The sequence below is a fragment of the Manihot esculenta genome, chromosome 11 (assembly GCF_001659605.2).
Source record: "Manihot esculenta cultivar AM560-2 chromosome 11, M.esculenta_v8, whole genome shotgun sequence".
NCBI classification, from domain to species: Eukaryota; Viridiplantae; Streptophyta; class Magnoliopsida; order Malpighiales; family Euphorbiaceae; genus Manihot; species Manihot esculenta.
In genome coordinates, this window is record NC_035171.2 from 3,652,928 (window position 1) to 3,678,855 (window position 25,928).

General features: G+C 35.6%; 6 protein-coding genes across 8 annotated transcripts; 3 read left to right on the plus strand and 3 right to left on the minus strand.

Annotated features, from left to right (window-relative positions):
- Positions 1–1,417: 1,417 nt before the first annotated feature.
- Positions 1,418–5,731, plus strand: LOC110625803 (homeobox-leucine zipper protein GLABRA 2). Of its 3 annotated transcripts, none has more exons than XM_043961513.1 (11): positions 1,418–1,663; positions 1,856–2,142; positions 2,531–2,648; positions 2,738–2,938; positions 3,010–3,381; positions 3,460–3,561; positions 4,016–4,225; positions 4,358–4,589; positions 4,686–4,957; positions 5,038–5,124; positions 5,205–5,731. In XM_043961513.1, the coding sequence occupies exons 1-11, from the start codon at positions 1,583–1,585 to the stop codon at positions 5,583–5,585; spliced, it is 2,343 nt and encodes a 780-aa protein (XP_043817448.1). In that variant the 5' UTR covers positions 1,418–1,582; the 3' UTR covers positions 5,586–5,731. The 3 variants fall into 3 exon arrangements, with proteins under 3 accessions (XP_043817448.1, XP_021627145.1, XP_021627146.1); XM_021771453.2 differs by having other exon boundaries at positions 1,419–1,663; positions 4,382–4,589; XM_021771454.2 differs by having other exon boundaries at positions 1,426–1,663; positions 4,415–4,589.
- Positions 5,732–6,542: 811 nt separating this feature from the next.
- Positions 6,543–9,791, minus strand: LOC110626169 (glyoxylate/hydroxypyruvate/pyruvate reductase 2KGR). Its single transcript, XM_021771941.2, has 2 exons — positions 9,238–9,791; positions 6,543–7,239 (listed from the first exon to the last, which is right to left on the minus strand). Exons 1-2 carry the CDS (start codon positions 9,661–9,663, stop codon positions 6,721–6,723), a joined length of 945 nt encoding a protein of 314 aa, XP_021627633.1. The 5' UTR covers positions 9,664–9,791; the 3' UTR covers positions 6,543–6,720.
- Positions 9,792–10,114: 323 nt separating this feature from the next.
- Positions 10,115–13,662, plus strand: LOC110626681 (rop guanine nucleotide exchange factor 12). The gene is given in 8 exon segments (XM_043961881.1): positions 10,115–10,166; positions 10,918–11,121; positions 11,310–11,426; positions 11,697–11,851; positions 11,952–12,026; positions 12,145–12,414; positions 12,504–12,824; positions 13,004–13,662. Coding segments are annotated over 8 exon segments (1,602 nt in total). The 3' UTR covers positions 13,412–13,662.
- A 229-nt stretch (positions 13,663–13,891) lies between these two features.
- On the minus strand, positions 13,892–14,848 carry LOC110625775 (photosystem I reaction center subunit VI, chloroplastic). The gene is made up of 3 exons (XM_021771409.1): positions 14,635–14,848; positions 14,417–14,543; positions 13,892–14,187 (listed from the first exon to the last, which is right to left on the minus strand). Exons 1-3 carry the CDS (start codon positions 14,760–14,762, stop codon positions 14,008–14,010), a joined length of 435 nt encoding a protein of 144 aa, XP_021627101.1. The 5' UTR covers positions 14,763–14,848; the 3' UTR covers positions 13,892–14,007.
- A 400-nt stretch (positions 14,849–15,248) lies between these two features.
- On the plus strand, positions 15,249–22,013 carry LOC110627040 (pentatricopeptide repeat-containing protein At1g25360). Its single transcript, XM_021773261.2, has 2 exons — positions 15,249–18,965; positions 20,843–22,013. Exon 1 carries the CDS (start codon positions 15,529–15,531, stop codon positions 17,986–17,988), a length of 2,460 nt encoding a protein of 819 aa, XP_021628953.1. The 5' UTR covers positions 15,249–15,528; the 3' UTR covers positions 17,989–18,965; positions 20,843–22,013.
- A 293-nt stretch (positions 22,014–22,306) lies between these two features.
- On the minus strand, positions 22,307–23,375 carry LOC110627042 (dynein light chain 1, cytoplasmic). Its single transcript, XM_021773263.2, has 2 exons — positions 23,015–23,375; positions 22,307–22,772 (listed from the first exon to the last, which is right to left on the minus strand). The coding sequence occupies exons 1-2, from the start codon at positions 23,150–23,152 to the stop codon at positions 22,614–22,616; spliced, it is 297 nt and encodes a 98-aa protein (XP_021628955.1). The 5' UTR covers positions 23,153–23,375; the 3' UTR covers positions 22,307–22,613.
- Between the last annotated feature and the right edge of the window lie 2,553 nt (positions 23,376–25,928).

Below are 25,928 nucleotides of genomic sequence, written 5' to 3' on the forward strand. Positions count from 1 at the left end.
AGGTGAATATCGATAGAGTTAATAAGTTAAAGACAAAGGGTAAGTTGTTTTTTTAAAGAAAGTCAAAATTTTTATATTATCTACTTCGTAAAGTGTCAACTGACTTGTCTTTTTAGGTTATGATGTTATTGTACCCAACAAATATTTTTTTATTGACTCATTTATCGTAGACAATTGATTTATTTAATATTCAGCCGATTAGAGTTATATTCTCTTTTTAACACATGCTAAGTTAAGATTGCACGCACATTTAAGGTATAATACGGCTGATATTAATGGTATTAGGGATGAATCCCTTGATTTTAAATCTCAATTAAGTTTTCCCATTCAAACTCTTAAATATTTTGATAAACTTCGAATATTAAGTCAAAACTTGATTCTACCCGTATTATTCATATGGGAGTATAATACATGAGAGTACGTACTTATACAAAGATGTATTCATATGGCATAGGAATAGCTAAACTAATCGGCAAAAACACAAAGTTTGGATTGTGGATTTTTCCAATTCAATCTTCCTTGATTTGAATATGTGTGATTTATATATATGTCAATCTCTTTCAAATCTTTTCTTATATAAAAAAATCTCAATATCTATATGTCAATCTCTTTCAAATATTTTTTTTATGAAAAAATGTCTCAATATTTTTCAAATCAAGGATAAATACTCTAATTTTTCATGGTAAATAAAAAAATTGCCATACATCTATGCCAACAATTATAATATGAAAAGCAGAAAAATAAATATAAATTTGATATGATTAGACTATAAAATTTATGTTTAAAAGTAAAATAAATATGTACTATTTGGAATACATATTTATAATATAATTGTGAGATAGATATAATATATAAATCAAAATTATATCATAAAATTACTATTATTGAATTTCATATAACATCGATTTGAGATAGAGTAACGTGTTTCTTATAACAGTTTTAAATACTCTTTCTTTCGAATTAACTTTTGGGGTGAGACATAAATTTAATATGGTACAAAAATTTTTCTATTAATATTGGACCTCTATAAATATTTTACATCCAGTGTTGAATTTCACATCGATTTTAAAATAATAGTGATAGTATAAATTAGGCTTAACCAAATTTAACAATTATTATTATTTATGACGCTATGCCTTCGGAGAACTCAAGGAACCTGTAAAAACGAAAGCTGTTGTCCAAATTGGCATGATATATAATAGAGTATGGAAATGAGGAAAAATGAAAAAAATGAAAAAGGAGAGGGTGGCTAGCTGGATCGGAGCCAGCAGGAAGAAAGCCACAAAAGAAAGAAGCTGGAAATACCGTTGGAAAGAGAGAGAGGGAGAGAGAGAGAGAGAGAGTAGATTCAACTGGTTAAAAGTTAGTTGGATGTTTACATTTCACTAAAACAATATCTAACAGTCAACTCCTACCAGCCCTTTAATTTTTCTCTATCAAAAACTTCATTTTTGTTTTTATATCCTTAAATCAATAATACCCCACCGCCCCACCTCTCTCTCTCCACATCCTCCATTGTTGCCTTCCTCCTCCTTAAAAACAACCATTTCAACATCGAGAGAGGGACTTCTCTCTCTCTCCCATGGCCGGCGTCGAAATGTCTACTACACCTACTTCTCGTACCAAAGACTTCTTCGCTTCTCCTACTCTCTCTCTCAGTCTTGTAATTTCCCTCCTTTTCCCTTTGTTTTCTCTCGCCTGTGATGTATATGTAGCTTTTTTTTTTCGCTTTTATAGCTATCATCTTCAAGAACCCACCAATATGTACTCCAATGAATGTCTTTTTATGTAGTCTAATGAATGTATATGTATGTCTTTTATAATTCTAGCTAATTGTGTTTTCTTGTTATTGAAGGCTGGAATATTCCGCCACGCGAATGCAGCAGGGGCGGCGGAGGTTCTTGCGATGGAGGTGGAGGAAGGGGAAGAGGGGAGTGGAGGAGGAGGAAGAAGAGAAGGTACTGTTGAAATTAGCAGCGAGAACTCAGGGCCCATGAGATCGAGATCAGAGGATGAGTTTGAAGGCGAAGGAGAACATGACGATGATGATGATGCTGCTGGTGATGGCAATAACGTGAAGAAGAAGAAGAAGAGAAAGAAATATCACAGACACACCATTGAGCAAATCAGAGAAATGGAAGCGTAAGTGCCCTCTCATTTTCCATATTTTCTTGGATTTTAATATGATTAATATTTATTTATATATATGCTATACATTTATGAATAATCAATACTTGTATGTATCATATAATCAATTTTGAACTTAATTTTGGTGCAATTGGTATTAGGCATTTTGCCTAACAATATATGTATTTAGTTTTTCTATGCATGGGATTTGCTAACTCCTGTGTTTTTCTAGGGAAAATGAATTAATTTTTATTAATTAATCTATATAAATATAATTATTGCGAGCTATAATTTTTGCCCTTGGTTTTCATGGCTATATCAAATAACACACACACAAAAAGAAAAAACATTCTTTTCATGTTTTAGCTCTAAAGTTGATTAAAATATGGCATTAAATTTATAGGTTCTTTAAAGAGTCCCCACATCCTGATGAGAAACAAAGACAACAACTAAGCAAGCAACTAGCACTTTCCCCCAGACAAGTCAAGTTTTGGTTCCAAAATCGCAGAACTCAAATCAAGGTAAATGCTTTCAGTTTTCTCTTCATTAATGGATATATATACATACACTGATACAGATGTAACAATGGCATGGCCATGCATTATTGCAGGCTATACAAGAGAGACATGAGAACTCATTATTGAAAACAGAAATGGAGAAGCTGAGAGAGGAAAATAAGGCCATGAGAGAGACCATTAATAAAGCTTGCTGCCCCAGCTGTGGAATGGCTACCACTAGTTCAGAGACAGACACTTCCTTAACAACTGAGGAACATCATTTACGTATTGAAAATGCCAAACTCAAAGCTGAGGTAAAATTTGAAGAGTTTATTACATTAATGCAAATCACATATATGTCCTTAATTACAACTATTATTTATAGGTAGAAAAACTTCGAGCGGCTCTAGGGAAGTATCCTCCAGGTGGACCATCGTCGTGCTCCGCCGGAAGTAGGCAGGAGAACAGAAGTTCATTAGATTTTTACACTGGAATTTTCGGGCTAGAGAAGTCGAGAATTATGGAGGTTGTTAACCAAGCAATGGAAGAGCTAATAAAAATGGCCACTGCCGGTGAGCCACTGTGGATTAGGAGCGTTGAGACAGGTCGTGAAATTCTTAACTACGATGAGTACATGAAGGAGTTTGGAGTTCAAAATCCAAGCAGTGGGAGACCAAAGAGGTCCATTGAAGCCTCCAGAGAGACTGGAGTTGTGTTCATGGATCTTCCAAGACTAGTTCAGAGTTTCAATGATGTGGTAATCAGCATTTTTAGATTAATCCCCTTTACATTGATAGACCACCTTAATTAATTGTCCTAAATCTGTTTCTTGTAGAATCAATGGAAGGAGATGTTTCCATGCTTGATCTCAAAGGCAGCCACAGTTGATGTCATCTCCAATGGAGAAGGTTTCAATAAAAATGGAGCAGTACAGTTGGTAGTTGCATATTTGTACTATTTTCTTTTTATTTGAAGAGAAAATCAACATCAATTTTAGTGAAGGCAAAATCACGAGTACTGGATAGGAAGTGGGTTTTTTTTTTCACATGAAAGACGCACCACAGAAAAAAAAAAAAAAAAAAAAAAACACTGCAAATCAATGATTACTATGGCCCATTTCCTTTCACATTGGATATAAACAAATTTCTTTTGGGAAGAGACGAGGGACCTTGTCTCTATTGCCTGGATCCCACCTTTTAAATTTCCACCTGCCTCAGCTAATGGTCAAGAATCTTTGAAATTTTGATACCACTGCTATCATCAGCTGGTGGCCCTAGCTAATCCATAGAAATGACCCAGAAGAAGGGAAAAATAAAAAGAAAAAGAAAAAGAAAAGAAAAGTGCCAAGATAGATATAATAGTCATTTAATGTAGTTTGAAATTGGCTGCAGATGTTTGCAGAGGTGCAAATGCTCACACCCGTGGTGCCCACCAGAGAAATATATTTTGTCCGATATTGCAAACAACTTAGTGCAGAGAAATGGGCAATTGTTGATGTTTCTATTGACAATGTTGAAGATAATATTGATGCCTCACTTGTCAAGTGCAGAAAACGCCCATCTGGCTGCATAGTTGAGGACAAATCTAATGGTCACTGCAAGGTATACTCATGCATGAAAATTATTACTTGTTGGGATTGTTTTGAAAGATAGACAATGAAATATCATGCTTTTAGATTATTCAAATTGTTCATACAGCATTTGGGGCAACTAATTCTTTTTTATTCCTTGAAGAAATTGCATTTTCATTCAGTTCAGGCTTCAATATACAGTTCATGGCAATCTTCTCAGGTGACATGGGTCGAGCACTTGGAATGCCAGAAAAGCACAGTTCATACCTTGTACCGAACCATTGTGAATAGTGGCCTAGCCTTTGGTGCAAGACACTGGACAGCAACATTGCAACTCCAGTGTGAACGGATTGTTTTCTTCATGGCAACCAATGTTCCAACAAAGGATTCTACTGGTAAAAACCCTAACTTTCTTTCATTTTATCTCTGTCTCTGCTGGATATCCATCTAAATGAGCATGTTTTCTAACTAGATTTATTGTTGGATAATAGGTGTTGCAACCCTAGCTGGAAGGAAAAGCATTCTGAAACTGGCTCAGAGAATGACATGGAGCTTTTGCCGTGCCATTGGAGCATCAAGCTACCATTCATGGAACAAAGTCACAAGCAAAACAGGAGATGACATAAGGGTTTCCTCCAGGAAAAACTTAAATGATCCCAGTGAACCCATTGGAGTGATCTTGTGTGCAGTTTCTTCTATATGGTTGCCAGTGTCTCCTTCTGTTCTATTCGATTTCCTGCGAGATGAAACACACAAAACTGAGGTATACATGATTTCTGCAGCTAAATCATACAGCCTGGCTTGTTCTCCTGATCCTGATTATCTCTTCTCCTTAAATTTCAGTGGGATATTATGTCAAATGGAGGTCTACTACAAACCATTGCAAATTTAGCCAAAGGACAAGATAGAGGCAATGCAGTCACCATACAAGTGAGTTTCTCATTCCAGAGCTCAAAAATGGCTTTGTATCTTTCTCTATTAGTGACTCCGAAACAACTTTTCAAATGCAGACAATGAATTCCAAGGACAATCCAACGTGGGTGATCCAAGATTGCTGCACAAATGCTTATGAATCCACAGTAGTCTATGCTCCTGTTGATGTTAATGGAATGCAATCTGTGATTACTGGATGTGATTCAAGCAACGTAGCTGTATTACCTTCAGGATTTTCAATTCTTCCTGATGGACTGGAATCAAGGCCATTGGTGATCAGTTCTAGGCAAGAGGAGAAGGGCACTGAAGGAGGATCTCTATTGACAATGGCAGTTCAAATCCTAACTAATACCTCCCCCGCAGCCAAACTAAGCATGGAATATGTGGAGTCTGTCAACACACTTATGTCCTGCACTCTGCGAAATATAAAGACAAGCTTGCAATGTGAAGATAGTTGATCACTCATAGCTTTGTTATGTAGACAACTGATTAATTGTAAAATTTATAGGTTCCTAGGTTTTCCTTCTTGGGCAATTCTTGTCTACACCGGTTGTGTGTATATTCATAGTGTAAATATATGATATGATATTTTATTTGGGTTTCACTATTATTCACTATTATTCAAACACCTCAATCCGGTTCAAATTGACCGAATAATTTTTAAATTCATTTTCCATTTGACCTAAAATGGTTACCAAATTATTTAGTAGTTTCGTGTTAGATCCAAAATGGGTAACCAAATTATTAATTAATAGTTTCTTGCTAACTATATATTTTGGTAGTCCACCCGTGAAACAACAAAACAGCTAGATATTATACTTTCCACTTATAAATTTGCAACGTTTCTCATCACAATTGAATCGAATACGATTGCTAAGCCAATAAATAGGATACGATTGCTAAATCAGAACCAATCTCTTAATAGTCCTTTTCTCACATAATAGCCATTTCCTCTCAGATTCACTAATTCTGCATAATTTTTTTACTTAAAGTAATTTTGATATCGATTGAAATAGTCCGACTCACCCCAAACTGACTAAAACAATTTTTAAATACACTTTTCACTTGGATTTTGTGAAAGCTATTATATACAATTTGAATTTTCTATAATCCGCCGATATGAAACAACGGAAATGGGTAGATATTATAATTATTTTATATTATGGTACATATAAATCAAATCTAAACAAATATAAAAAATAATTATTTTTTTTAATAAAAAAGTATTTTTATTGATAATTTTTTATGTGTTTTAAATATTAAAAAATATAAAAAATAGTTTTTATAAAACAAAGGAATATTTTGAATATTTATCATTGTGGTTTTCCGATTGCAATTTCACTATCCAAAAATGCTTAAAGCATGCACAGTAAGTAGAACAAAATGCATGAAAAGCGATCACTGAAAAGTGAAAATTCAAAGAAACAATTAGATGTCAATTTGCCCCACATAGAATGTGCGGCTCTTATGCATAAACTGTATGAACAGAACATAAGAAGACTAAGAAAAAGAAACATCATATCGTAATTGCAAGTAGCAGAAGCATGAAGAAGACTCGAATCAATCTTGTACTGAAAAATATTAATGCCAAAATCAAACCACTGGAGTTAACAGAGGTTTGTTCGAAAAGTGTGCTTCCAAATTGCCAACAACAAGGTCAGCCATGGCTTTCCTGGTTTCCACCGTAGCAGTTCCTACATGAGGCAAGAGGACTACATTTTCAAGCCTAAATAACTGCTCAGGTACATTAGGCTCGTCTTCAAACACATCAAGCCCAGCACCACCCAGCCTGCTTTCAAGTAATGCAGATACCATCTCAGGTTCATCAATATGAGGACCTCTACCAATGTTGATGAGGACACCCATTGGACCTAATGCATTGATGACTTCCCGATTGACAATGTGGCGGGTTTCTTCCGTTAGCGCGCATGCAATGACAAGGATTTGACAGTTGGCAGCCAACTCAACAACGCTCGGATAGTACTTGTATTTTACATCTCGTTTTTCTGTTCTAGAATAGTAACTAATCGGACAACTAAATGCTTCAGCTCTTTTAGCAATTGCCATGCCTATCCTGCCCAACCCAATAATGCCAACCGACTTTCCAGTAAACTGAAAAAGAAATTTAACCGATCATTCAGAGAAGCATCGAGAATCATTGGTAAGAGAATGGAAGGAACCGAAAGAAAAAAAAAAAAAAAAAACCACATTGCAGTGTAATTTGGTCAAATTAAGTGCTTAGCAAACAACATGATGCAACTCACAAGACAAAGTTGACTGTCAAGACAAATTTGCCATAAAGATTGTTGCTCAGTCAGCTTATGAATGTTTTTTTTGCATTCCAATGTATCTCCAGATAGTTGGACTTACAGTCTTAACCCAATGAGATATACAGCTAAGAAGCAACCAAAAACATAAGAAAAGGAGATACATATAAAGCAAAAACAAGTGTCATGGTTCCATGCTCAAAATTAAGCAGCCAGCCTATGTTACGAATGGTTATCCCTGTCAAATTGCTCTGTTAATGATTCATTTGCACTGCCGATATGAATTTACTTCCCCACATCTACCCCATAAGATATACAAGGAAATACTTGAAAGTGGCAGTATAGAAGTTTAGCTGTTTGCATACTCAGCAGTTCTAATATCACATAACTAGACAGCTGCAAAAAGGCAACATTTTCAATAATCATGTCTTTCTTGTGTGTCATGAGAGTATGATAAACATTAAAAAGTAATATACGTTTAGTTTTCACTTGGAACTCCAACGATTAAGCAGTTTGAGCATATGCCTTGGTCCTTTAAAATCCTTTCGCGCTTATGCATTGTTAATTAATACAAATGCAAATATATTCATGCGAACCCCAGCTGAAATGCCCCAATACTCAATTCAAAATGCAGTGTGTCATCGAATGTACGGATTGGGAAGATAAAATCTGAACGCAGGAATACAAAATAGAGCAATAACAGTAAAATGATACTAACCATAAATAGCAAAATGAAACCAAGTATGCAATGACAACACCAGTAAGCAACAAAATTTGTGCTGCTGCTCTCTATTTCCACGGCAGGAAGATTAAACAATCAAACACAAATGAAAACCTACAGTTTTGCATTTTAATAAGTGGTTTATCAAACAATCAATGCTTAGGCGAAAGAAAAAAAAAAGCATTCTCATAATATACACCTATATTTCAGAAGTCAACAACACAAGAGTAAAAAATCTATTCTCATAATATACACCTATATTTAAGAAGTGATCAACACAACAGTAAAAGAATCTATCTTGTGTTAGATTTCCAAGTCCAACATTTGCTGACAAGACGCTGAAGCGCATTGCAGTTGCAACTTGAAAAGTATAGTAACAGTATCAACTCCATCAGTGACATCAATCCAACAGACATATATATGCCAACAAATAAAGCACTAGAATCTGGAAGTATCAAAGAAACTTGATTCAACGTAATTTCTCCATCAGTACCTGACAGACAAAATACATTAGATACAACAACAACAACTAAGCCTTCCAATTAGCTAACGGTCATAAGGACCACTGGCCACTCTAGGTTACACTCTGAAATATAAATATGCATCACAACCGTACTTCCACACGAATTTAATTACTCTAACTGGCAGCAGCATCATTCATAAAACTACCAGGTCAGGTCCAGAATGAAAAACAAGCAAATATTCATGCTATAAATTCTGCTCAAAATCAGGAAGCAAAATCCAAAAAATCACATGTCCCAGTCAGGATTATTTCCCATATGAGGTAAATGCGCAAAACCGTAGATGATTCATCAAGGAAATATGATCAAGAGATATTTTGGGCTGGACGTAAATTTTCAGCCCTTTATTAAGCCTAATACATGCGTCAACTCTAATTGAAGCCTCTTACTTTTCACGAATTTTGCTCAATTAGGCACAAAGATTCTTTATCATCATACATCCCAATATTCTCCTCAAAATCTACCACTTAAAGAAAAATCGAGACCATTTCCATTTTCTCAGTTTAAGAAAAGAAACGCAAACCTCAAAAATGATAAATCAGGACGAACCAGAGGCCAATAGCCCAAACTAACACTAACTTTTTAGACCCCAAATACAAACCTTAGTAGTCAACTTATAGACACCCTTTTTCCACTTTCCGCTCCTGACATACCGATCACTCTCACATAACCTTCTCAATACAGCCAGCATCAATCCAATGGCCAAATCGGCGACGTCATCGGTCAGAACATCAGGCGTGTTTGTGACCCGTATCCCTTTCTCCTTACATTTGGGCAAGTCAACCTTGTCGAGCCCCACACTGTGACTGGAGATGATCTCCAGTTTCGGCAATTGGTCGATCAGTTTGGCGTCCGCACCAAACCCCCCACTACCCACGATTGCGCGGATGGAGTTCTTGTGGGAATTGATGAATTGGGTTTTGTCTGGGGCGTTTTGGAGCTTGTAGAGAGTGAAGCGCTTCTCGAGTTGTTCGAGTAAGTAAGGGAAGAATGGAGGGCAGGTCATGAGAACACCGATCGTCTCCATTGGTTTTTGGATAGAGTTGTTTTCTATGCGAGCGACAATGGAAGAGTTGCGCACTTAGTTTCGTGGGTTTGGGTTTATCATCGGGAGCTTTTTTCAGTGTGGAGGGAAAAAATATTATGAATTCTGGGCTGTGGGAAAAATATTTCTTAAAGTGAAGTAAGTTTTGATTTAATATAATATCATTTTTTAATAATAAAATAATAATTTTTAAATTTAAAATATTTTAATTAACATAAAATTTTAAAAATATATATAGAAATATTGAATAATTTTAAAATTATAAAAATAATATTTTATTATTAAAAATAAAATTTTATTATATAAAAATTTATTTAGCATTAAAAATAAAATTTAAAAATTTAAAATTTCACTTTTATATATATTAATAAAAATATAAAAATAATTTTCATGAAATAGATTAATATAATTATTAGTGCTTAATGGGATATAGATGGAAAGATATATGGAGAGATTTTGGAGAAATTTAACGTTTAAGTATTTTGGTGGGTATGTAGATTTTTTAATCCCATAAAATAAATTTTGATGAATATAATTAGGTATGAGTATTTAATCGGTTCGATTTAAAATCAAATCGAATTAAATAAATTAAAAATTAAAATTAAAATCAAATTGAATTGATTTTAAAAAAAATTAATATAAATTATAAATGCTTTACTGAACTTAACTTTTCTTAAAAGAAAAATACTTAAAAAAAAAAAAAAAACTCTTTTCACATTCATTCATAAGCAAAAGTATATATTTAGAATTGCATAAAACCATCTAAACCGACCATTTGGTGAGTTGATATTTAGATGGAAATGGTGGTTGCCCATGTATGTCTGTCTTCCCGGCTTCTTTGCAAGCTTTGACCTTTGAAAACCAAAAACAACCACTCGATTCTTACATGCTTAAAAAGAAAACACATACAAGTTCAGCAAAAATCTCTTCTTTTTTTTCTTGTTTATTGCTCTTAATACACCTCATTTCTCAAAGTATGCACCCCACGTTCTATCAACGCCTAGAGCAAAACTAGCACATAACCCACCTAGCTGATTACCTCCACAAATTTGTCAAACTCACAAATTTCTCACAAGATTCCCAAATCTGTGAAGAAAATATACTCCTTTTGAAGTTGGGTTCTTCTCCTTTTTCTCCATAACCCACTAGTAAAGCTTTTTCATGTTCAACAATCTCATGTTTTATATTTGGTGTTAGTCTCTTATCCTTTGTAAATGCTTTTTTGTGTCGTTTAAGTGGACCGTGCTCTTGAGCAAGAACAAAGAGAGTTTGAAGTCTAGAGTTTGTTTCCATTCAAAAGGATGAATGAGAATTCAGGAGGTCGTCATGTGAAGAGCCGTAGCGTTGATGACAGTTGTATTCTCTACGAAAAACAGTCGAAAGACCCACAGATAGGAAACAAGGATGCTGCTCCTCCTCAAGCCAAAGATAAAAATCCAGGCATGTCCTCCAACTTCATTGTTTGTAAATATTTCGTTCAAACCAATTGCCTTAGCTTCAATATTCCACCTTCTGTCCTCTTTCTCTGCATTTTGTAAGATTCTGATTGAAAGGGTTGATCTGTTAGATATGATTTTCTTGGTTTAGCTTTCAATGGATCTTCACTTGCTTTGTTGGGTTCGCTTCAGATATGGAACAAATGAAGGAAAGATTTGCTAAATTGCTTTTGGGAGAGGATATGTCAGGAGGAGGAAAGGGCGTCTCTTCTGCTCTAGCATTGTCAAATGCCATCACAAATCTTGCTGGTATTTCAATCTCAAGTCCCTTGTGTATCTTCTAATAGTGTTCATGATCTGAAAGGGGTTTAGCTACAGAAGGAAACAACATGGAGAATAAAAAAGATCATACAATTTTTTAATAATCTGACAAATTGAGATATTGAAATTTATATAGTTTCCAGAGCTTCCAATATTCTTCTTCTTCTTCTTCACTCTTTTAAAGCAATAACTGGCGACATATGAATTTGTGATATGAATGTTGATTTTTCTGCATTTTCTTCTTCCTTCTGCGTGCAGCTTCTGTATTTGGTGAACAGTGGCGTCTGGAGCCTATGTCACCAGAAAGGAAAGCAAGGTGGAGAAGAGAAATTGGTTGGCTTTTGTGTGTGACTGACTACATTGTTGAATTTGTTGCCTCTCAGCAGAAATCCAAGGACGGTGTGGAAATGGAGGTAACACTATCCCTCTGATTTCATTTTTCCATTAAGAGCGTGTTTCCTTATCACTCTCTTTCTCATCCGACCGTGGCGTTGTGTTTCTTTGATCTAACAGATCATGGTGACAAGACAGCGAAATGATCTTCACATGAGCATCCCGGCGTTGCGAAAGCTTGACGCAATGCTTATAGTAAGAAAACAAGAGATTCCATACTCACAAATTAGTTTAAGTCTAGATATGAGCTTTGTTATATGTGGATCATGAGAGGTCTAACACATATCCTTTGAAATGGTTTTGTAAATTTCAGGGCTGTCTGGACAACTTCAAAGATCAAAATGAGTTCTATTATCTTTCAAGAGATGCCCCTGATTCTGAAAAAGGTGGCAGCAAGAGAAATGATAAATGGTGGCTACCTACTCCCAAAGTTCCTCCAAATGGTTTATCAGATGCGGCAAGAAAATTTCTGCAGTATCAGAAGGATTGTGTGAACCAGGTGCTGAAAGCAGCCATGGCAATAAATGCTAATGTTCTATCAGAAATGGAGATTCCTGAAAACTACATTGAGTCTCTACCCAAGGTAAAAAAATAAAGGAATAGATCTTATTAAAAGTGACACACGAGTGCCTTTGACCAACTGATCACATTTTCATGTTGATGCTTTGGCAGAACGGGAGGGCAAGCCTCGGGGACTTGATTTATAGGAGTATCACAGTTGAATTTTTTGATCCTGACCAGTTTCTGTCCGCCATGGACTTAACATCAGAGCATAAAATCCTAGACCTGAAAAACAGGATTGAGGCTTCTATAGTGATTTGGAAGAGAAAGATGAACCAGAAAGATGGGAAGTCTGGTTGGGGTTCTGCTATCAGTTTGGAGAAGAGAGAACTCTTCGAAGAGAGAGCAGAAACTATCTTGCTCATTCTCAAGCAACGGTTCCCTGGAATTCCTCAATCTTCACTAGATATTAGCAAAATTCAATACAACAAGGTAAGAACACATCTCGTTTCATCTTCAGCTCTCTTTCATTTCATGCTTGGAGTTTAAATGCTCACCTTGACTGGGATATAAAGATATGAATTTTACTATGACAGTCCCATATCTATTTGGCTAATACATTCTAGTTATGTTTATGAAACTGGAACTGGGAATTTCTTCTTGGCTAACAGGATATAGGGCAGGCAATTCTGGAAAGTTACTCAAGAATTCTAGAAAGCTTGGCCTACACAGTCCTCTCCAGAATTGAAGATGTTCTGTATGCTGATTATGTCACTCGAAATCCATCATATGCCGGACAGAAGAGGAACCCTTTAACAGAGACACCTCAAGAAAGCACATCGCCGATGGACGAGACAGCTTCTGAGGGACCCAATTCAATGACACTGTCAGATTTCATGGGTTGGACTATGGAATCAAATGATAGTGATGCAAAGAATGAGGCAGATGAAATTCCAGATGAAGAAATCGAAGGCTTAAATTTAAAGTTAACAGAAAAACTTGCTAGCATAGTAGCCATCAAGAAACCTTCTTATCTTGAGAACTTAGGAGGACAAAGAAGCCCTACAGCTCGACATTGACAGCAACAATATGGAGATAACAACAAACACAAAAGAGAGATAGAGGAATGAAAGCCTAATATGGGAATATGAATTCTGTTGGATCCTTTTTATCAAAGATTTTCTTATTTTCATTTACATTCCTTCCTTTTGTAAATAGGAAGAAAGCATATAAGTATAAAAAAACTATTGTATATGAAGCATTTCATACATTCTTTCTTTTGTACAAGAAATGCACATGTAGTATGTTAGACTCAAAGGTCATTTTTTTGTTGAGTTCCAAATGGAGATTCATTCTTTTTCTTGTACAACTTGAATTTTCTCTCAACAAATTATAAATCTGCTAGAGTTACTATGCTTATCTAATCCTATACAATTCATCGATTACTGCTTGGAAGAAAACAGCTCATTTCAGTACACTGATATATTAAGAAAATGCAAAGGATTATCTAGTAACATGATCATACAGAAAGCATTTAAAACTCAAAGACATGCACCAAATAGCACAAAAAGTGGAGATATACTTGAATTATTAACAGGGTCTTAGTTCAGTTCCTAAGTTTGCTTTAGACAGACTTACAATGTTAAAAGAAGATACATACAATGAAAATGCTAAGTTAGATCTTCCCACGTGGCCCCAACTTCGGCGGAAGTTGAGGACCCTTCTTGATTGGTAGAATGTCACCAGAAGCTGTAGCACTCAGGTAAGCTAGGGTGGAGCCCCCTCCCAATATCAAGAACTTGAGTAACAATCCTCTCTTGGTGAATGGAGCTGCAAATGTCTCGAAAAACTTGCTCTGCAGTAACATTCACATACAGAAATTAGTTCCTTTAATTTGAAATGTTTGGCTAAATCATTTATGAACATTAACAAGATCAAATCATCTTAACCCACTAATCCAAAATTGCTGCTATTCACTACAAAAGAGAGTCGATTATCAATCAGAACATTGCTATTACCATCAAACTAAAATTCAATTTCTTTTTCCAAATTCAAGTTCATTAGAAGGGGAAGTGACCAGAAACCTGGAGAGGGTTGTATGGAGAAGGTGCATCTGAGCCGTACAAGTCCCACTGCCCAGTGGTATTGCCCAAATCTTCCAAATCAAAGTACACACTCTTATCGCCATACTTTGCTACCACAGCGCCACTCCTGATCAAAAACTATAACAAAATCAGACGCCAAATTAACCAAAGCCAAATCGATTTAAGAATGCAAAATAGAATGAAATGGAATTTGGAACCTCATGTTTTTGGGTCTCAAGCTCTGGCGAGATGGCTTGACATGGAGCTTTGTTCCGGTGAGGGAGCTACCACCAAGGCCCTTGACGGTAGCAGGTTGCACAGAAGCAAAGGTTGCTAGAGATGCCATTAACTTGGTTTGTTCGTACTTCCCAGGAAGCTCAAATCTGTATCTGTGTTTCAGCAGGCAATGTAGTAGAAAGAGGAGTTGGGACTCGGGAGTCTTTTGATATTTTCTTTGGATATAAGCTGAACACGTGGCACAATGAGATTCTTAAGAGAGATTTGGAGCGTCATTTATTTGGTGCCACGTGGAATATAGCTGGATAAGCCTATCCATTTTAAATCTTCCCACGAAATTGTAAGCATCAGACAAAATGTTGAAACTTGGATCCATACAAGATGGACTAAGTTGGAAATGAAATTAAATGGTCAGTCCATTAAACCCAAATTGATAATTGGATTTTTCATTGTAAACGTGAAAATTAATAAAAAAAATAATCAAATTAAATTTTTATAATTTTTTTTTGTTCTGAAAAGGTAGAAAAAAGAAGTCTATATGGATTTTCTATATTTTAGATTAGAATTTAGAAATTTAGGATTTTACATTTTCTTCTCAGAATGGTGTTATTTCACCTAGCGAATTTAAACTTATTGCCTGATAAAAATTGGTAATTTATTATCAGAAAATTAAATGAGTAAATAAAAATAGTTGAACAAATTACTGAACAAATCAATGCACTTAGCGTTTTTATTATTTAAAGGTTTACCCTGTGAATCTAATGTTTCACTCGCAGGCATTGATGTGCGAGTGTGATCGGTGAAAGGGCACTACAGGTTCATTGCTAAAGCTTTATCCCGTAGGCTGCAACATCGATTGTCGTACCTTTTTCTCCATGAGATATGGCCATAGTCTCACCTTCTCCATTACCAACTTCTCAATTTTCACTTTCTTGGTAACTCGATCCTTCTGCAGCAAGGCCAGGGCAAACCGTTACGCATCCCTCCTTCAATTATGTTGCCTTCAAAGTTCCATATCTTGTTCCTTCGACCGTGCTGTACATGCCCACATGATAGCTTCTGGGTTCAGGCCACGTGGCCACACCCTCAACCGTTTGATCAATATTTATTGCAAATCATCGAAACTCGCTTACGCCCGCCACCTGTTCGATGAAATTCCACAGCCCGACATTGTTGCAAGAACTACGTTGATCTCTGCGTACTCTGCCATTGGGGATTTAAAGCTTGCGAAAGAAATATTTAATGGAACTCTGTTACTTATGCGAGACACTGTTTTCTACAACGCCATGATTACTGCCTACTCACACAATAATGATGGCCATGCGGCTATCGAATTATTTCGTGACATGAGAAGAAATGACTTTAGCCCTGATAATTTTACCTTTACCAGTGTCATTGGTGCATTGGCGCTTGTGGCTGAAAATGAAAGGCATTGCCAGCAGCTGCATTGCGCGGTGGTGAAGTCAGGGACGGGTTTTGTTACTTCGGTGTTGAATGCGCTAATATCTGCTTATGTTAAGTGTGCATCCTCACCGTCTGTGTCATCGTCGTCATTAATGGGCGCAGCTAGGAGATTGTTTGATGATATGGTCGAGAGAGATGAGTTGTCATGGACCACTATTATTACTGGGTACGTGAAGAATGATGATCTTGACGCAGCAAGAGAATTTTTTGATGGGGGTGGGATGTGTGAGGAAATGGTGGTGGCGTGGAATGCGATGATTTCGGGCTACATGCATCGTGGTTTATATAAAGAAGCACTAGAGATGTTTAGGAAGATGTATTTATCAGGAATGCGTTTGGATGAATTTACATATACTAGTATTATTAGCGTTTGTGCGAATGCTGGTTTCTTTCAGCTTGGTAAGGAATTGCATGCTTACATTTTAAAAACTGAGGTCAACCCTTCACCAGACTTTTCATTGCCCGTGAATAATGCATTGGTCACTTTATACTGGAGATGTGGTAGAGTTGATGAGGCCCGAGAAATATTTAATTATATGCCTGTGAAAGACCTTGTATCATGGAATGCACTTTTATCTGGCTATGTGAATGCTGGGCGGATAAATGAAGCTCAATCCTTTTTTAAGGAGATGCCTGAGAAAAACATATTGACGTGGACTGTAATGATATCGGGCTTAGCTCAAAATGGGTTTGCGGAAGAAGGTCTGAAGCTGTTCAATCAGATGAAAATATTAGGTTTTGAACCATGCGATTATGCATTTGCAGGAGCAATTACTTCTTGTGCTGTGCTTGGAACATTGGAGCATGGTCGACAGCTCCATGCTCAACTAATCAGGTTTGGGTTTGATTCAAGTCTTTCAGCGGGAAATGCACTCATAACAATGTATGCAAGATGTGGTGTTGTTGAAGCTGCAGAGTCTTTGTTCCTTACTATGCATTGTGTTGATTCTGTATCATGGAATGCCATGATTGCAGCACTGGGGCAACATGGCCATGGCATTCAAGCAATTGAACTCTTTGAAGAGATGTTGGCCGAAGGCATATTGCCTGATCGGATATCCTTTCTTACAGTACTCTCTGCTTGTAGCCATGCAGGTTTAGTTGAAAAAGGTCACCATTATTTCAATTCAATGTATTCTGTTTATGGTATAACCCCGGGTGAAGATCATTATGCCCGTGTTATTGATTTGTTATGTAGAGCTGGAAAATTCACAGAAGCAAAGAGTGTGATGGAGTCGATGCCTTGTGAGCCTGGTGTTTCCATTTGGGAGGCTCTTCTTGCTGGCTCTCGGATACACGGGATCATGGATATCGGCATTAAAGCTGCTGAGCGGCTCTTTGAGCTGAAGCCTGAACATGATGGAACGTATGTGCAGTTGTCAAACATGTATGCTGTAGCAGGCAGATGGGTTGATGTGGCCAAGGTGCGGAAGTTAATGAGGGACCGCGGGGTGAAGAAGGAGCCTGGTTGTAGTTGGCTTGAGGTTGAAAGTATGGTCCATGTCTTCTTGGTTGATGATGCTGTGCACCCTGAAGTGCATGCAGTTTACAATTATCTTGATCAGCTGGACCAGGAAATGAGAAAACTAGGTTATGTTCCTGACACAAAGTTTGTGTTGCATGACATGGAATTTGACCAAAAAGAATATGCCTTGTCTACTCACAGCGAGAAGCTTGCAGTTGCTTTTGGGCTTATGAAACTTCCCCGTGGAGCCACTGTCAGGGTTTTCAAGAACCTTAGGATATGTGGCGATTGTCATAATGCTATCAAATATATGTCAAAGGTTGTGGGAAGGGAAATTGTTGTGAGAGATGGAAAGAGGTTTCATCACTTCAGGAATGGTGAATGCTCTTGTGGTAATTATTGGTAAACAGTTTCTAATAAAATATGAGATAGTTAAGGTTCAAATTGGCTTTTGATGGAATTCTGAAGTACAGCCTTTCCTTCAACTGTATTTCAAAAGTTACAGGGGGAATTTTTGTGAGATATAGGTTTCGTCACTTCAGGGAAGGCAAATTGCAATTCTTGGTAACAGCTTTCTGTTAAAATCTGAGACTGTTAGGACTCAAAGCAGAAATTTGTTTGGCTTTTGGTGGAAATTGCTAAATGCAATCTTGCTAGTTGTCATCAAGTATACAACTAAGGTCCTTTTTCTCCCTATCCATTTATTTTCAGAGTTTCCTTCAATATAAAAAGTAGAAGCTCAAGAAGAAGTAACTTAACATACCATCTGCAATATGATGATTAATTTTATCCAATACCTACTTGACATTTTGGCATTGTAACTGAAGGGAAGCTTAGCACTGCTTGGTGTTAAAGTTTTTTTCTCAAGTAATGCATTGCAAGCATCATTTCTACCCATTGCAACGATTGCATAACTTGTAGCTTTGGTGACTCGGGAGTAAGAAAGCTCTTTGTCATTGCAGAAAGCATGAGAACTATCAGAAAAAGTTTTTGGATTACCAATTCCAGAAAAACGCCTCTTATGGATTTGATTTGTGCCCTATTTTCGTAACTAGGATTGCAGTCTTCAAAGCTTGCTAATGAGATGGTTGCTTTGACCCTGCTCCTCCATCTTGAAGGCTATAGATGATGCAGTTAAGGATGGAGTTATAATTTCCATTTCTATTGGGATGAGTTTAATTTTTCAGTTTGATTATCGTAATGACCCATAGCAATTGGTGCATTTAATGCACAGTGAATGGGTATCTTGGTATCTATTCGGACGGAAATGATGGACCTGACCGTTACACTATATCAACTCTGCTTTGTGGGCTTTTACTGTTGCAGCTTCTAATATTGACAGAGATTTCCAATCTGCTGTCTTTTGTGGAATGGGAACTCCAAGTAAGATATTCGTTTGATTGAATTCATGAATTAAACCTTTTTTATTGTAAATTTCCGTTGCATATAAAGCCCAGAGGGCCAGAGTGCATATTTGCTAGACCATAATGAGGTGAATATATTTATTACAAGCAGCTAATTTTTTATTAAATATGCACATAGATAGATTTTTCAGTCTAAATATTGATTAGTAGTCTAATAATTTGATATCATCTATCTATATAGGGAACAAGTTGTCTTATTATTATTAGGGAAAATTACAACTTAGTCCCTATAGTATAGCAAAACTCACTAGCTGGTCTCTTTATTTTGAAAAATGTATTAAAATATTTGTAACGTTTTAAAAAGTGTACTAATTAATCCCTCCATTAATTTTAGCCGTTAAGTATTTTACTGTTTAGTACCTACAATTTTCAAAAATTCATTAGTTAGTCCCTCATTTTTTAAAAATTCTCCTAATTGATCCCTCCATATCAAGAGTATTTTAGATTTTTTTATAATATTTAACGGCTAAAATTAACGGATGTACTAATTAGTAGACTTTTTAAAACGTCAAGGACATTTTAATGTATTTTTCAAAACAAAGGACCAACTAATAGGGATTAAATAATTAATTTTGGAGAGGTTGCTGCTACGTTTTGAGAAGCAAGGTATCTTGTTTTTCCTATTTTGTTACTTGTTGAACTGACTAAATTGAATTTGCACCATCTATGCACTAGTACTAGGGGTGTAATCGAACCGAGCCGAGTTGAGTTTTGATAAGCTCAGACTGGATTACAAAATAAATTTAAAAGCTTTGATTCGAGTTCGAGCTCGATTCGTAATAAACTCGTTTATCACATTAACGAGCCAACTCAAACTTCACTCAAAAAACTCAAATTTGAACTCATTTAGACTCGAATTTGAATTCGATTATATTATAAACAAGCTTAATATAATTCAAATTCATTTAAATTATAAACAAATTTAAATTAAAAATAAAATTTAAATTATAAGATTATTAAGAGACTTTTAAATTAAATTTTTTTATTTAATTGAAATCTCTCAAACTCAAAACTAATGAAAAAGAATGTAGAAGAGATGTCCTTTTATAGAGAAGCCACGATCCTCCGTATCCCTTCAACTTTCGTTGTGGGATTAGTGTTGGGAACGAGTCTACTCATGAGGTTGTTCGCGAACCTGCTCACGAGCACAAGCTTGTTCGCGAGCCTGTTCATAAGTCAACTCGCGAGTTTGTTCATAAACTTGAAAACGAGCCGAGCTCACGAGCCTAAACGAGTCAAATAACTAAGATCAAGCTCGACTTATTTATTAAACGAGTCTCAAAAGTGAGCTCGAGTTTGGCTCGTTTAGAAAACGAACTGAGCCCGATCGAATTATTATCGAGTCGAGTCTCGAATAACTCACGAACAGTTTGGTTCGTTTTAACTAGTACCAAAATATAACAATTTATCCATGTGGGCCTACTCTTCTTTGGTAAATCCTTAGACACTAAATTGGAGAAATTCTCATCCAGGAGCATTAAATAAAAGTTGCTGGCAAGATTGTGGTTTGCATATATAATGTTTTTAGTATTCCTAGGTAAATTAAGAAATTAGTTGGAGAAGATGACAGAGCCAAAGGGTTGAGTTTGATCAATGAGGATGAGAAATATGTCCATTGATTCTGGTGGTTTTCCCATTCGCAGAAGCTGGGAATATTGCAGGAGATCAGCTCCTTCAGTACATCAAATCTACTTAGAAAGCCTTATCATCAATGATCATTACTTTCCTTTCTTGCTTTCAGATCTTTCCTTCAACTACAGATTTCCAAATTAACCATGAGCAAACACTTCTTAAATGGTCTGAATCATTGATGCTTACTTTTCACTGTGTTCACAGAAATCCAACTGCAAAAATCCTTCCAGCGGCTGATGTTCTACCGTATAAACCAGCATCAGTTGTTGCGTGGTTCTCTTCCAGGGGCCTGGTTAGCTTACAAGAAAACATTCTGAAGGTTATTCTCGGTTCATAAACGTTCAACTTTACATGAATAGGATAAGTGGACTATGCAGTTGATGGCTTTGCATTTAGTTGCCATTTTAGCTGCCATGATTTCTAAAATGAAGCAGGAAGTATTCTACTGGGACATCAACGGTTGGCCCCCATGCAACAGGTGCCATTGCATTCATAAACTCTATTCACCGTTTATGGAGATCTTCCATGATCAAATGTGCAGTGCAATAGTGGATAAATCTTTCAAGGTTGAAATATCTTCAAGAGTTATTCAATGCATACAGTTTCCCGTTCTTACATTCATACAGTCATTGCAGCAGATGTATTTAATAATTTTGCAGAAAAAGTGCAAACTTTGATATTTTGTCTTTCTTTCTGCCAACCTTCTATAACTACTTGGGAACCCTTTACATGCAGCTCATATTGAAATTCAAGTCCACATGAGATGGGAGTTGGAGAAATAAACCCACTCAAAGCTCTTACTCCTGGATTAGTTTTTGAAATAACGACAGAATATCATCTTCAATTGTGTGTTATTTTGGGTACTCTCATAACATAAGATCCATGCAAAAAACAAACTTTTCAACTGTCGAAGAATCAGCTTCGACAAATTCATCTCCAACATTAATTACCCATCAATATCTATTAGCAAGCTTGACAGACATCAAGTTGCCCAGACGTTAAAAAGAATTGTAACATATGTGGGAACTCCAAATGCTACATGCATAGAGTGCAAGCCCCGGAGGCTCTAGTGGTGAAGGTTCTACAAGAGAAGCTTATTTTCAAGGAGGCGTCATCAAGATTGTCTTCAAGGTCTCCTTTAATGGCAAGATGGCTCCAAGAGGATACAACTTTAGGTCTGTGATGGATTGGTGGTAGACATTCTCATTCTGTTACGTCTAGTATCCATAGTAAATGTTGAATAGCAATAACAGACAAGTGACATTGGAGGGGCAAAGAAATCGGAAGTACAATTTTGAATCATACTATTTGTAAGAGTAAAGATAATGATTATTGATGCTATTTTATTCTATTTATTAGTAAAAGGAAATTGAACAAAGACTTTTCTGAAGCTTTAACCCTCTACATCTCTATTCATACGGTGCTCTCTTATTCACAAGTTCAAGGCAGCCGCCAAGTTGCTGTGATTATGCCTGAATATAAGTGGCTTATATTCATCCATGGATTATTCAAACAATAATGATTCCATTTGGGCAGTTTGTTTCTTATAATACATTTAAATTCTACAAGTGATTCTAGATTTTTTCTTTTTAATTTTGAGCTTAAATATAAGGTGGAACGAATGAAAATGAAGGAGACAGCTTTCCAAGCACACAAACAAAGAGAGCATAAAAGGGAAAAATGAGAAAAACCGTTGAGAGTATAATGGAGAAACTTGGCAACTAAGCAGCAAGTTGTTTTATACAAGAAGAGCCACTGCAAAATGCCTTCAGCAATGCATTTACAAAATCCAAAAGACCCTCCATGTGGTATGTTCTTCTTGTTTTCTTCTCTGCTTCTGGCTCTCCTTCTCCTTCTCTATCAAATTACTTTTCCCCACCATGCAATTGCCTTTCTCTGTGAGTTTCTTGGCAACTAAATATAGCCTCAATCTCTTGAGAAATAGTAATCAATTAAAAGATCAAATAATTTCTCGTCAGGCAGCTGAAGAAGAAGAAGAAACCCCTTTGAAGATGAGGAAATTGAGAGTCTCCAATTTGAAGTAGATGAAAGTCCCTCTAGAATGAGTAAAGAAACCACCAAAATTTGAACCTACCACACATTGCCATCCACCTCCATATTTCATGTCAAACTCCTGCCAAATTTTATATCAGAAATTGAATTTTTCTATGCAGAAGTCTTCATTTTTCCTTTCATTTTCTTTTAGCTATTATTCTATCTATTTAGTTTATTTGAATCAAATAAGAAAATCAGACTAGCCAGGTAATAAACTCTCTGCATACAAGGACAAGCATTATCTTCCTATGGCCAGTAAAGAGATTCAAAAGTTCAAAAAAATTATTTTGCTTTGAGTATATCTGAGCAAAAAAATGTTACCTTTTTTATGTGGGCAGCAATGGATTTCAAGTCCAAGACATCATAGTGATCCAAGGCCTGAGAAGCAGAAGCCATTGCTTGGATTTGCATCTTCACAGGCATGTCTGTGTCCTCTATCAGAGCTTTTCCTTCCAACATCCTCACCTCTGCTCTCTCTCTCTCTCTCTCTTTATCTGAAAGTAAAATGAAAGCCCAGTCGAGAGAGAGAGAGATGCACAATCAAGTCTTATCTCTTTCTCCTATCTCAAAAAGAAAGCAGCAAGATGCCCTGAAGAAAAGAATCTCTGAAATCTCACTGCTTTTCCAGAGTGCGAGAACTAATGTGCAAGAAACACCAGGCTTTACAGTAACAATTTTCTTTTTCTCTCTCTTCCAATTGTAAAGGAGTCATTGGAATACAATATTGGGTTGGCACATAATCCAACTCTCTGTCATTTTCCCACCTCATAGTCAGGATCCTTATGATTTTACCTTACCAAAACAAAAGCAACAGTCTCTCTTTCTTGTGTTGCTGTCAGTTGACGACAAGGGATGTGGTGGATAATTATGTTGAGGCTATAAATAGAGTCAAGTTTATTTTTGTAATGATCAAATTTTAATATATAAATTAAAAAATAATTAAAAAAATATTAACTTTTAACTTTCCTATTCCATTCAATTTTAAATCAAATTGTATGGCAGACTTACTCCCAATTAACTAATTATCAAATTTTAATATATTAATGTACCCTACATAATGAGGTAAACACCGCCGGACTTCAAATTTCACTCTAAATAAAAAAAAAAACCTAAACATTTAATTTAAACTAAATTCAAGAAAAATACGATTCAAACATTGTTGAAGTTGTTTTTCACTAAATTGTATTTAAAAAAGTGTACTATTTAGTTTTTATTAATTTTATTATTAAATATTTTATTATTTAGTTTCTATAATTTTAAAAAAAATTATTAATTAATTTCTTAAATTTTTAAAATATTTATTAATTAATCTTTCTGTATTATGAATATTTTAAATTTTTTTTCAATAATTAACGGTTAAAACTAATGAAAGAATTAACTAATAGATTTTTTAAAATGTTTAAAGACATCTTAATTTATTTTTTAAAATCAAGGAATCAACTAATAAATTTTTCATATTATAGAGATTAAATAGTAATTTTTTAAAAATGTAATAACATAATATTCAAGAAAGATATTTACGTTATATTTAAGCAATTAAACTGCGGAGCATTATTTAAGAGATAAGAAAAACAACTCTGATGAAAATAATTTTAATACAAACACTATTGTTGTCTAGACCATGTTGATACCTTAATCTAAAATCTCAAACATCAGTCTACCTATTCTGATAAAAGCTGTAATTGAATGACCAAACTAGACTCATGAATTAGTTCAAATGCTCTACAATATAATCGTTTTATCATTCAACAATCAAGCTTCCTGTAGTTTAGATAAAATCTATGAGCTTTTTCTCCTGTTATTATCCCGTGAACCAATCAGAATAGTATGCTGATTGATCAAAGAACAATTAAAAAAAATAAAATGAGAAGCTTCCTCCATAAAATATGTTAAAAAGCTAAAGTCACAAAATATGTCAAAAAGCTTCCTCCCCATAGTCTTCACACCCTCTAAAACCTTCATTACGGAAGAGATTGAATGCCTTTTTGTGGAATTGTTATGCAAGCACCAAATCGTCCATAGCTTATTCTATGTTTTGATGCATGTTATTGCACTTATCAACCAGTTCTTCTAATCGATTCTCTTCTACTTTTTGTTTCAGTATAGGCAAAGGTAAATTATCATCTTCACCTGACAAAGGGTGGTCCAAATTTTTCCTCCCAAAATAATCTCCAAAATGATAACACCAAATATATATACATCCACCTTTTCTGTGATTTATTCTCTCAACTATTCACGAGCCATATACCCTCATGTTCCTCGCATGTGATTTGTTGCATGGCATGTGATTCCCATATAGAGAGGGAAAGAGGGATAGTTTAGGTTTACACATGCTAGCAAAAAACTATTAGGCAACTTGAGATTAATCATTTTGGACCAAGTGAAAAAATAGATCTAAAAATTATTTAGGCTAATTTTAGTCAGATTATTACAATTATAATCAAAGTCACCTTGGATCATAAAAATATAGAGTTAATGGGCCTGCAAAAAAAAGGCTACTCATGGGACGAGATGGAATTGTTCAAGACACTAGAAAATCATAATATCCGAGAATTTAACTTCTTAATTTTATCTGATTTAACAGTCCAAAACACTAGCGAATCCTAATACGTAAGAGTCAAGTCTTACACATGACTTTGATTCCTACCAATCAATCTTGCCAAGCCAAAATCAAAAAGTGTAGCTTCAAATTTGTAATCAAAAGAATATTTTGAAGTTTGATATCCAAATATGCTATTCTCGTATTGCAATCTTCATGAAGATACGCTAGCCCTTTGGAAATATCGAAGATGATCTTCTTCCAAACATTCCATTCAAGATTGCATTCTGAATTTTTGTTGACGATCCATTTATCTAAGGATTCATTGCTCATATGCTCATAGACTAAAAGCTTATGTGAATCTTCAACATAAAATCTCACAAGCCTCACTAGGTTAACATGGTGTATACTGCCAATTATCATTACTTCTATTAAAAATCCTTTTCCTCCTTACGCAAATTGATCTAATCGCTTGACTAAAAGTTTAGTACCATTAGTCAATAGACCGATCCAAATCCTCCTCCCCTTTTTTTTTTATGAAAGTTATTCGTTGTAGACTTCAAATCTTGATAAGTGAATCTTCTAGCCAAGTATGTTAGCTTAAGTGATGAATTATCTCTCTCCCTTCCTCCATTGATCTTTGTTTAACATACCCTACTTATAATCAAATGAGGAAAACCGTACCTATGGTTAGGC